The 12,295-nt window shown below is 47.3% G+C and overlaps 1 protein-coding gene across 6 annotated transcripts in view; it reads left to right on the top strand.

The window, feature by feature from the left end:
- plekhg2 (pleckstrin homology domain containing, family G (with RhoGef domain) member 2) overlaps nt 1-6,914 on the top strand; it is a 55,883-nt gene extending 48,969 nt beyond the window's left edge. For all 6 annotated transcript variants that reach the window (XM_046314110.1, XM_046314107.1, XM_046314106.1 and 3 more), the window contains 2 exons: nt 282-1,440; nt 3,933-6,914. In XM_046314110.1, the coding sequence (XP_046170066.1) occupies nt 282-1,440; nt 3,933-4,434 (1,661 nt within the window). In that variant the 3' untranslated portion in view covers nt 4,435-6,914. The remainder of the gene's footprint in view (nt 1-281; nt 1,441-3,932) is intronic.
- The last annotated feature ends 5,381 nt before the right edge of the window (nt 6,915-12,295 follow it).

Genomic DNA, 12,295 nt, shown 5'->3' with positions numbered 1-12,295 from the left:
CATCCTGTATAAATGGCTAGGATTTGATTAGATAGTTTAGTGGTGAGGATATGTAAAGACTTGTTGGTGTCTTATTGTTGAATTTGAGTTGTTTTAGTAAGCACTGCTAAATAATGGAAGAACACATATAAACTGTGGTTTACCATGTTTGATAGTGAAAGTAAAGCCTTCATATGGTTGGTCAGGAAACACAACAAATGAAACATGACATGCAAAGCCTCCATATTGTTTATCAGTGAATGACAGTGTTTAGGCTGATTTTTTTATTTTTTTATTTACAGGCTGCCAGGAGATGACTTCAGTTACCTCAGAACCCCAGCTCTTTGGCCACATCCTTGTCAGTGAACAGCTGTCCCCCACCTACCGCCAGCAGGAGAACAGCTGCGCCCTGACCGGACCCAGGGACAGTGTTTCCAACCTGGAATCCACATCCATTGCCTCTCCCCCCTCCTCCCCTCTGACTACCCCACCAAAAACCTCTCAGGTTAGGCCTGAGGAGGTAGTGACTACTGCTCTGGAGGGGAAGCTTATGGAGAACCAGTCTGAGGAAGTAATCTCAGGAGCTGAGATGCGGAGGCTTCACCCCAAGAGGGCTTCCCCAGTCCAGGAAGGCCCCATCCAAGGGATAGGGATGGAGTTTCCAGCTGATGGTTATCCAAGGACCCCAGAGAGGTCTGTGAATCTCAGCAGGACTTGGGCAGAGCAGAAAGGACATAATCTGTACTCCATTAGGGAAGATCCTGCTCTGGGGGTAGCAGCAGCCTCTTTAGCAGGCCCATGTTGGAACAAAGACAGGTCTCCAGGGGTTGGAGCTGCAGAGGAGCTGCTGAAGACCATTCAACAGCAGGCTCCAACTGAACCAGAGACAAGCCAGGTGGTGAAGCCAGACGAAGCCAGTTTAAACACCAAGATAATGCCGCCTTATGTGGCCGGTGGGGCTGAGAGGGGGAGCTCACCCCAGATGGCCCCTGGTCATCAAAGCGAAGCTGAATCCACCAAAGCCAAGTCACAAGATGGCACTCTAGATGATCGGGATGTTTCACCTGCGGCACCAAAGATTTCCTCTCACATCTCCGACACATCTCCCACACAACAGAGGTCCATCTCTGGGCTAACTGAGGGGTCAAACCCCTTAGTGTGGAGTCCCACTCAGTCGCCTATGACTGAACCCATGCAAGCCACACATACATCTGGTCAGAGAGTCAAGGAGTGTCAAGTCCCAGAGGATTCCAAAGGAAAAGAGGGGGACATGGTACCCCGTCCGTGGTCATCGCTCCAAAGCCTGATGCCTACACCTCCGCCAGGGGTGCAGTCCCCTGACTGTCTGCCTAAGTTCACCAGCCAAAGACCATCCAACCTGCACCTGCCCACTACCAAGGGTAGAAGGAGCCTCCCTATGAGTTGGAATGGATCAAACAACGCCACACTCCCCAGCCAAAGGTACAGTATTTAATAGGGCTTAATACAGTAGTAACACAATTTCACCGGTCCATAGCTTCATTCTTCCACTAAGAGTTCTTGTAGAATAATAGGCAGAATCTACTACATACCCTAAACTGTTTTGTGATGGTAATGGGGGTAAAATGTAAAACTGGAGAAAGATGAAAGGAATGTGCCTCTGACCGGAAGTGTGCAAATACTGTTTCCTGTTTCTCCACTAAGAGTTCTGACAGAAATTATATGAATCAGATAAAACAGTGTTATTCACAGAGTAGATGGAGTAGATGGAAAGAAAGCATTTTACAGTGCCTTCATAAACTATTCATACCTCTTGACTTATTCCACATTTAGTTGTGTTACAGCCCAAATTCAAAATGGATTAAAGTATTTTTTTTCTCTCACACATCTACACACAGTACCCCATAAACACAAAGTGAATACGTTTTTAGAAAGTTTAGCAAATTTATATAAAAAATGAAATACAGAAATATCCAATTTACGTAAGTATTCATACCTCTGAGTCAATAGATGTTAGAATCACCTTTGGCAGCAATTGCAGCTGTGAGTCTTTCTGGGTAAGTCTCTAAGACCTTTGCACAACTGGATTATAGAATACTTGCTAATTATTCTTTTTAAAATTCTTCAAGCTCTGTCAAGTTGGTTGTTGATCATTGCTAGACAGCCATTTTCAAGTCTTGCCATTGATTTTCAAGCTGATTTAAGTCAGAACTGTAACTAGGCCACTCAGGAACATTCAATGTTGTCTTGGTAAGCAACACCAGTGTTTTAGGTTATTGTCCTGCTGAAAGGTGAATTTGTCTCAGTGTCTTTGGAAATCAGACTGAATTAGGTTTTCCTCCAGGGTTTTGCTTGTGCTTAGCTCTATTCCGTTGACTTTTTTTATTTTTTATTTACTCCCTAGTGCTTTCCAAAGACAAGTCTACCCATGACATGATGCAGCCACCATGCTTGAAAATATGAAAAGACTGGTACTCAGTGATGTGTTGTGTTGGATTTTCCCCAAACATAAAGCTTTTTATTCAGGACATAAAGTTCATTTCTTACCCACATTTTTTGCAGTATGACTTTAGTGCCTTATTGCAAACAGGATGCATTTTGAAATACTTTTTATTCTGTACAGGCTTCCTTCTTTTCACTCTGTCATTTAGGTTAGTATTGTGGAGTAACTACAATATTCTCTTATCACAGCCATTAAATCACCAAATCCCTGAGTGGTTTCTTTCCTCTCCGGCAACTGAGTTAGGAAGGACGCCTGCATCTTTGTAGTGACTGGGTGTATTGATACACCATTCAAAGTGTAATTAATAACTTCACCATGCTCAAAGGGATAGTCGATGCCTGCTTTTTATTTATTTTTATCCATCTACCAATAGGTGCTCTTTGCGAAGCATTGGAAAACCTCCCTAGGCTTTGTGGTTGAATCTGTGTTGGAAATTCACAGCTCGATTTATGGACTTTACAGATCATTGAAATCATGTTAAACACTATTATTGCACACTATTAGTCCATGCCACTTATTATGTGACTTGTAAGGCAGATTTTTACCCCTGAACTTATTTAAGGGTTTGAATACATATTAGCTCAAGACATTTCAACTTTTCATTTTGTATTAATTTGTAAACATTTCTAAACGCATAATTCCACTTGTATATTATGGGGTATTGTGTGTAGGTCAGTTACACAACATCTACATTTGATCAATTTTAAATTCAGGCTGGAACACAAGAAAATGTGAAAAAGTCAAGGGGTGTGAATAGTTTCTGAAGGCACTGTAGATGCAAAGTATGTGAGAAGGTCCCTGACATGGAAATAACTGTGTTTTGTCATGAATGTCCAGTTCGTATCGAGTGGGAAAATGTTCAACAGTTCCTATTTGACTGTATATTAAAAAATAAATGGTTTTATTTTATTTTGTGTACATTGCAGCGAAGAGCTCAAATTGCATATACAAATGTACAAACATACTATCAATGTAGCTTATTTTCACAAGACTGAGTAATCGCTGCCTGCACTCCCTCTCCTCTCCTCTCAATGTTGCTTCTCCTCAAGCCAAGTTTTGTGGCAGTGGCATTAATCAGTCCCTCCAGGGTTTCACAGGGATTTTTAGTGATAATATGCATGGCAATATGCGATGATTTAGTTGAATTTGTAGCGAAAATGCACTGACGAGGAAAAAAGTTTGTTAACATGTGGCTTGATTGAAACATATTATGTGGTGAATGTGCAATGATTGGTTGAAATTCCAAGCACTCTTTTTGTACTGCGTTGATGGGTCACTTCTATGCGATAACATTGTGATGATTTGGTTTTTCTATGCTGAAATAGTGCGGTGATTGGTAAAAATTTGCAACCCCTCACATATTGTGTGAAATTGTTGATTTTGCATAACAAATTGCCATCACAGAATCCTGGAGGGACTGATTAATGAAGTCTATTCATTTCCTCTTCTCTATACTTTCCTTTGGTTATAGACTACCACCTTCTCCACTGAGGTCCAGAGAGCCAGGTCAGGATCCATCACTCCCATCCATCCATGCCTCTGGGTTGTCCCCCGTCAGACGGCCTTCCTCCCAGCCCTCACTGGAGAGATCAGCCACCATGCTTCCAGGCATTGGCCGACCCATGGATGCCAAGCCCCCCTCTGCCTTCAGCCCCAGTCTTTACCAGCACTCTCCCTCCCCCATCAGGGGACTCCCCTGCTCCTCTCCTACCCCTTCTGCCTTGACCAAGTCCCTGGCTGCCTCCTGCATCAGCCAGTCCATCAGCCAGAGTCTTGCCAAGAAGAACACTCGCCTCCAGGACCATGCCACCCTTCACCCAGACAGTCCAGCCCCTCTGGCTCCCGCTCCCACTGCATCCCCACTCAGGATGAGGTCTCCCTCCCCCAAACTCACCTCTGGCCCTAGCGGCCCCCCCTCTGAGTCCTGGCTATGCCCATGCGTCCTACACCAGAGATGGGAACCAGCCACCTAAGTGTCCCCCTTCCCCTCTCCGGTCTACTTCAGTCCGCTCCAGCCCATGCGCATCCCCAGCCCTGTCCCCCCCACCGTATCGCAGCCAGCACTCAGTCTCCCCAGCCCCCCCCAGTCAGCCTGCATCACACCGCCTTTTCCTCTGCCTCTCCACGGCCCAGGCCTGCTGTCCTACACCAGCCACGCCATATTGGTTTGAATGGAAACAGTAACAACAATAATAACAATAACACCACTAACGGAGGATGGGTCGCGAATCACCGGAAGCCACCGTTAGCGAGTGCCAATAGTATACCCCATCCCCATGATCCTCTTTGGAGTGGTTCTACTCACACTCTCAACAGGGTGGCAAGGCCCTTCTCTGTCTCGGAGCCCAGCTCACGAGTGCAGTCCCCGTCCCCGTCCCCTTCTCCCTCCCCATCTCCATTCAGCAGGATCTGCTCCCCTCCCCCAGTCCAGAATCATACAGGCCCCCTGATGAACAAGCCCCCCAACCCTAGAAGCACCCGGGCAGGAGGGGCTTGCCCCTTCAATCACCTGGGCCTCTCCCTGGAGCTCCCCAGGGCCTCCTCAGCCTGCTCTTCAGTCATAACCTCCCCTCCGCCCATTGGGGTTCCTGCCAATGTCTGGGGAGTCGCTGCTCCTCAGCCGCGGAATGCCAAATTGGCATTTCCTTTCTCCTCCATTGCCTCACCCACATGGATAGATGTTTATCCCCCCTCCATTCAGAGAAGCTCCAGCACCACCTCCCCTCCCCCATCTGGTTTCTCCCCATGCTCTCCAACCCATTCTCAGAACATGCGGAGGACCAAGGGAAGCAGCCTGCCCTTCCTTAGCCTGGCTGACCGACCACCCAGTCCAGTCAGTAATGGGAGGGGGTCTTGGGGAGAGAGCGAAGGGCGCAGGTCTGTGGGTGCGGAGCAGGAGTCTGGGTTGATAAGCCCCCGAGGGGGATCCTGCTCCTACAGTGGCTCCCCATCCTGCATCAGCCCCGGGGCCTTGTCCCCTGTCAGACTGGCCCCTGGGAAGAGCACCCACGGCGAGCAACACTTCACCAGCATTGCCTGGCCCGACGTGCGAGAACTCCTGACCAAGTATGACAGTGGGGACAGCCCTGACCAGAGTGCTCCGACCTCCCCTGTCTGGCCTCAGGATGAATGGGGTGACCCAGACCTTGGGGAGGACAGTTGCCGGAGCCACCTGATCTGTGCCTATGTGCCTCGGGCCTCCCCATCCCCAGACACGGGTGCGCCCATCCAGTACCCTCACAGGAGTGAGCCAAAGCCAGAGGACACCACCTCAATGCAGGCAGCCAGAAGGACTCTAAAGACTAGCTATGCTACCACTGTGAACCTGCAGATTGCTGGCAGTGGACGTATCACTTCCTTCAGCAACACCCAGGTGAGCCTGAACCAGACCTTATCCCCCGTGGTAGACAGCCAGGGCAGACGGAGGGTCAGCATCAATGCCTGCAACTTTACCCTTCCCGTTCACCAGAACTGCAAGAGGCTGTGAGGGGCTGCGACTGGGCGACCTCCTCCAAGGTGCCTTATGCCTCAGTGAAAGTCTAAATAGGCACTTTACCCTGAAACAGTGGTGTTCATAGGGATCCTATGAGATAACTCCAGGTAATATGGTAAAGAATTACATTAGACTTAATTGGACAGTAGATTGAATCACCTGTTCTTTCAGATGACAATCTGACAATGTCAGGAATTGTGCAACCAACCCCACATATCACCGCCCGGCCACCTAGATCACTGTCCAACAGGACACCGACTGAACCCACAGACAAATTTGTTTGCCAGTGTCGTTTTTCTTCGTCTTTTTGTTTTGTTGTTTCAAAATCAATTCTGTTTATTCTGTTCAACAAAAAAAAAACGATGTCTTGTTTATCAAACTCCTGCGTTTGTGCTTGTGGCTGGCATGGTAAAAATGGTCCATTCTTTTTTTTTTATTTTTTATTTATGAACTAGTCTTATTTTGTCTGCATTTCTGGCACTTAATTGTATGTCTTTATTTTGCACAATGTCCTTAGCTGTGTGCGTAGTTAAGACGTGTCTGTGAAGGAAGCTTTTATTTCAGACCAAATCACGATGTTGATGTTTTTATGTGTTCTAACCTATGTAGTTTTACCAGTGGTTCATGTTGAAAAAAATACATGATTTATTTGGTTACACAAGAGCAGAAAATAAGGGAAAATAAGAGCAACAAATTTCAGGGAAAACAAAGTGCCAGAACATGAATGGTGACTCGACCAACATGCATTTTTATTGCTACACAACACAGTGTCTTCAGGCTACATTGGCCCGTTTTGATAGCATAGGCCTAACTACTTTTTTAAGTACAGTATTTAAATAACAGGTTTGAAATTATGTGAACTCCTATGGTCAAAAGACTCAAAGAACAACCACTGTGTCTATTACTGATGTGCATTTCAGTTATTTGTACTCCTATAATAATAAAAAAAGATTAAAGACCCTTTGATTTTGTCTCCTTTATAAATCCTCCCATTATACATTATGATATTGATTAGTCAACATCCTGGAAAACATAGCTATTGTTGTGGAAATTCACCACTAAGGACTCAAATTCAAAGTAAATTAAGCAATCTTTATTATCACGGCCCGGAGAGGTTCACAAACGCAATATAAGCCCAATGAAAACTTCCCTTTTAGTCCTTATATACTGCTACACATACAAGTTATATAACCATGATTTACATGATTCATTATTCATCATTAACGTTGATTCCTGCATGTGACTGACTGATACCTGACGAGGCTTCTTCTCTTAAAGCTGAGACCTTGTATCGCGTATTTAGTCTCAGATATTTATTTTATTTCATCTTTATTTAACCAGGTAGGCCAGTTGAGAACAAGTTCTTATTTACAACTGCGACCTGGCCATGATAAAGCTGTCACGGCTCACGTCGTAATAAGGATCGGACCAAAACGCAGCAAACACAGATTAACTACTCAGTGTGATTGTGATAACATAAAACTCATGTCCTTTTTGTATACCCAACCTAGAATACCTCATAATCAAATGCTGACCGTATAACCTCCCAAGAGAATTCTCTTCCGTTATAGTCACAACCGTGTATATTCCCCCTCAAGCCGATACTACAACAGCCCTCAAATAACTACACTGGACTCTATGCAAACTGAAAACCACATATCCTGAAGCAGCATTTATTGTTGCCGAGGATTTTAACTAGCTAAGCTAATCTGAGAAAAACACTACCGAAGTTCTACCAACACATTGATTGTAGCAAATCTGATCGTGACTCCATTTTCTCCTCCCTTCCTATACGCAGAAACTCAAACAGGAAGTACCCGTGCTATGGACTATTCAATGCTGGTCTGACCAATCGGAATCCATGCTTCAAGATTGTTTTGATCACATGGACTGGGATATGTTCCAGGTAGCCTCTGAGAATAATATAGGTGAACACATAGATACGGTGACTGAGTTTATCAGGAAATGTATAGGAGATGTTGTACCCACTGTGACTATTAAAACCTACCCAAACCAGAAACCGTGGCTAGATAGCAGCAAACGCGCAAAACTGAAAGCGTGAACCACCACATTTAACCATGGCAAAGTAACTGGGAATATGGCAGAATATAGACAATGTAGCTATTCCCTCCTTAAAGGTAATCAAAAAGGGAAAACCTCAGTACAGAGACAAAGTGGAGTCGCAATTCAATGGCTCAGACACGAGACATATGTGGCAGGGTCTACAGACAATTACGGACTACAAAGGGAAAACCAGCCACCGCAGACAGTGACCTCTTTCTTTCGGATAAACTAAACACCTTTTTCGTCCTCTTTGTTGATAACACAGTGCCACCAACATAGCCAGCTACCACAGACTGTGGGCTCTCCTTCTCCCTGGTCGATGTGAGTAAGACATTTAAGCGTGTTAACCCTCGCAAGGCTGCTGGCCCAGATGACATCCCTAGCCATGTCCTCAAGGTATGCACATACCAGCTGGCTGGAGTGTTTAGAGACATATTCAATCTATCTCAGTCTGCGCTCCCCACATGCTTCAAAATGTCCACCATTGTTCCTGTCTCCAAGAAATCATAGGTAACTGAACTAAATGACTATCGCCCCGTAGCACTCACTTCTGTCATCATAAAGTGCTTTGAAAGACCAGTCAAGAATAATATGACCTCTACCTTACCTGACACCATAGACCCACTTCAATTTGCTTACTGACCCAATAGATCCACAGACGATGCTATCGCCATCGCACTGCACAATGCCGTATTCCATCTGGACAAGAGGAATACCTATGTAAGAATGCTGTTCATTAACTATAGCACAGCATTCAACACCATAGTACCCTCCAAGCTCATCATTAAGCTCGGGGCCCTGGGTCTGAACCCTGCCCTGTGCAACTGGGTCCTGGACTTCCTGACGGGCCGCCCCCAGGTGGTGAAAGTAGGAAACAACACCTCCACTTCGCTGATCTTCAATGTGCATGCTCAGCCCCCTGGTCTACTCCCCGTTCACCCATGACTACGTGGCCACGCACACCTCCAATTCAATCATCAAGTTTTCTGACAACACCACAGTAGTAGGCCAACAATGACGAGACAGCCTACAGGGAGGAGGAGAGGGTCCTGGGAGTGTGGTGCTTCAGGAAACTGCAGAGAGAGCACCCCCCTATCCACAATCGACGGGACCGCAGTGGAGAAGGTGGAAAGTTCCATGTTCCTCGGAGCACACATCACTGACAAACTGAAATGGTCCACCCACACAGAGAGTGTGGTGAAGAAGGTGCAACAGCGCCTCTTCAACCTCAGGAGGCTGAATAAATTTGGCTTGGCACCTAAAACCTTCACAAAAGTTTTACAGATGCACAATTGGGAGCATCCTGTCGGGCTGTATCACTTCCTGGTACGGCAACTGCACCACCCGTAATCACAGGGGTCTCCAGAGGGTAGTGCGGTCTTCCCAACCCATCACCAGGGGTAAACTACCTGCCCTCCAGGACACCTACAGCGCCCGATGTCACAGGAAGGCCAAAAATAGATCATCAAGGACAACAACCACCCCAGCCACTACCTGTTCACCCCGCTATCATCCAGGAAGCGAGGTCAGAACAGGTCCATCAAAGCTTGGAACCAGACAGAAAAACAGCTTCTATCAGTAGTCCATCAGACTGTTAAATAGCACCTTAGAGGCTCCTGCCCTCTATATATATATATATATATATATATATATATATATATATATATATATATATATACTTGAAATCACCGGCCACTTTAAAAATGGAACACTTGTCACTTTAATCATGTTTACATATTTTGCATTACTCACCTCATATGTATATACTGTATTCTATTCTACTGTATTTAGTCTATGCCGCTCCAACATTGTTCGTCCAAATATTTATATATTCTTAATTCCATTCTTTTACTTTAGATATGTGTGTATTGTGTGTATTTGTTACGCCCTGACCTTAGAGATCCTTTTTATGTCTCGATTTTGGTTTGGTCAGGGCGTGAGTTGGGGTGGGCATTTTATGTTTTGTGTTTCTATGATTTTCTATTTCTATGTTTTGGCCGGGTATCCTTCAACAGCCGTGACAGAACTTCCCACTACCAACGTACCAAGCAGCGTGGTAAGGAGGAGCAGCGTGTAATGGACTCCTGGACATGGGAGGAAATCCTGGACGGAAAAGGACCCTGGAGGCAGGCTGGGGAGTATCGCCAAACCGGGGAGTGTGGCAGAGTCAGGTTGGAGACCTGAGCCAACTCCACGTGCTTACCATGGCGGGCGCCATACTGGTCAGGCACCGTGTTATGCGGTGGAGCGCACGGTGTCTCCAGCATGCGTTCTTAGCCCGGTGCGCTACATCCCAGCTCCCCACCTCTGCCGGGCTAGGGTCACCATCCAGCCAGGATGGGTTGTGCAGGCTCTTAGCTCGAGACCTCCAGTGCGCCTCTACGGCCCAGTGTATCCTGTGCCTCGGCCAAGGCCTCCTACATGTCTCCCCATCCTGGTGAGTCCTGTGCCTGTGCTAAGAACTAATCTTCCTGTATGTCTCCCCAGCCTGGTGAGTCCTGTGCCTGCTCCCAGAGCCAGGCCTCCTGTGTGTCTCTCCACTCCAGTGATGATCCATGGCACGAAGCCTCCAGTGATGATCCATGGCAAGAAGGTTCCAGTGATGATCCATGGCACGAAGCCTCCAGTGATGTTCCATGGCACGAAGCCTCCAGTGATGATCCATGGCACGAAGGCTCCAGTGATGATCCATGGCACGAAGCCTCCAGTGATGGTCCATGGCATGAAGCCTCCAGTGATGATCCATGGCACGAAGCCTCCAGTGATGGTCCATGGCAAGAAGCTTCCAGTGATGATCCATGGCATGAAGCCTCCAGTGATGATCCATGGCACGAAGCCTCCAGTGATGGTCCATGGCACGAAGCCTCCAGTGATGATCCATGGCAAGAAGCCTCCAGTGATGGTACATGGTACGAAGCCTCCAGTGATGGTCCATGGCACGAAGCCTCCAATGATGATCCATGGCAGGAAGCCTCCAGTGAGGAGTCATGTCACGAAGCCTTCAATGACGGCCTCCAGTCCGGAGCCTCCAGCAACGGTCTCCAGTCTGGAGCCTCCAGCGACGGTCTCCAGTCCGGAGCCCGTAGCGAGGGTGCCCAGTCCGGGGCCCACAGCGAGGAAGCCCAGTCCGGGGCCCACAGCGAGGAAGCCCAGTCCTGGGCCCACAGCGAGGAAGCCCAGTCCTGGGCCCACAGCGAGGAAGCCCAGTCCTGGGCCCACAGCGAGGAAGCCCAGTCCTGGGCCCACAGCGAGGAAGCCCAGTCCTGGGCCCGCAACGAGGGTGCCCAGTCCGGGGTCGGCGGCGAGGGTCCCGCACCAGAGATGCCACCAAAGTGGGGTGAGCCAGCGGTGGAGCGGTGTCTGTATCCCGCACCTGAGCCGCCACCGCGGATAGATGCCCACCCAGACCCTCCCCTATTGGTTTACGTTTTGCGGCCGGAGTCCGCACCTTTGGGGAGGGGGGTACTGTCACGCCCTGACCTTAGAGATCCTTTTTATGTCTCGATTTTGGTTTGGTCAGGGCGTGAGTTGGGGTGGGCATTTTATGTTTTGTGTTTCTATGATTTTCTATTTCTATGTTTTGGCCGGGTATGGTTCTCAATCAGGGACAGCTGTCTGAGTTTTCATCTGCATTTTTCGTAGCTGTTTACATACCACCACAGTCAGAGGCTGGTACTAAGACAGCATTGAATGAGCTATATTCCGCCATAAGCAATCAAGAAAACGGCGCTCCTCATAGCCAGGGACTTTAATGCAGGGAAACTTAAATCTGTTTGACCAAATTTCTATCAGCATGTTAAATGTGCAACCAGAGTAAAAAAAAACTCTGGACCAACTTCACTCCACACACAGAGACGTATACAAAGCTCTCCCTCGCCCTCCATTTGGCAAATCTGACCACAATTCTATCCTGATTCCTGCTTACAAGCAAAAATTTAAGCAGGAAGCACCAGTGACTAGATCAATAAAAAAGTGGTCAGATAAACAAATGCTAAGCTACAGGACTGTTTTGCTACCACAGACTGGAATATGTTCTGGGATTCTTCCAAAAGCATTTAGGAGTACACCACATCAGTCATTGGCTTCATCAATAAGTGCATCGATGACGTCGTCCCCACAGTGACAGTGTGGCAGGGCTTGCAAACCATTACAGACTACAAAGGGAAGCACACCCGAGAGTGACACGAGCCTACCAGATGAGATGATCTAAACTACTTCTATGCTCGCTTCTGTGTGATCACACTCTCCGCAGCCGATGTGAGTTAGATCTTTAAACA

Source organism: Oncorhynchus gorbuscha, linkage group LG19 (genome assembly GCF_021184085.1).
Source record: "Oncorhynchus gorbuscha isolate QuinsamMale2020 ecotype Even-year linkage group LG19, OgorEven_v1.0, whole genome shotgun sequence".
Lineage (NCBI taxonomy): Eukaryota > Metazoa > Chordata > Actinopteri > Salmoniformes > Salmonidae > Oncorhynchus > Oncorhynchus gorbuscha.
Note: the sequence above shows the minus strand (reverse complement) of the source record. Positions and strands in the feature narration are given on the sequence as shown.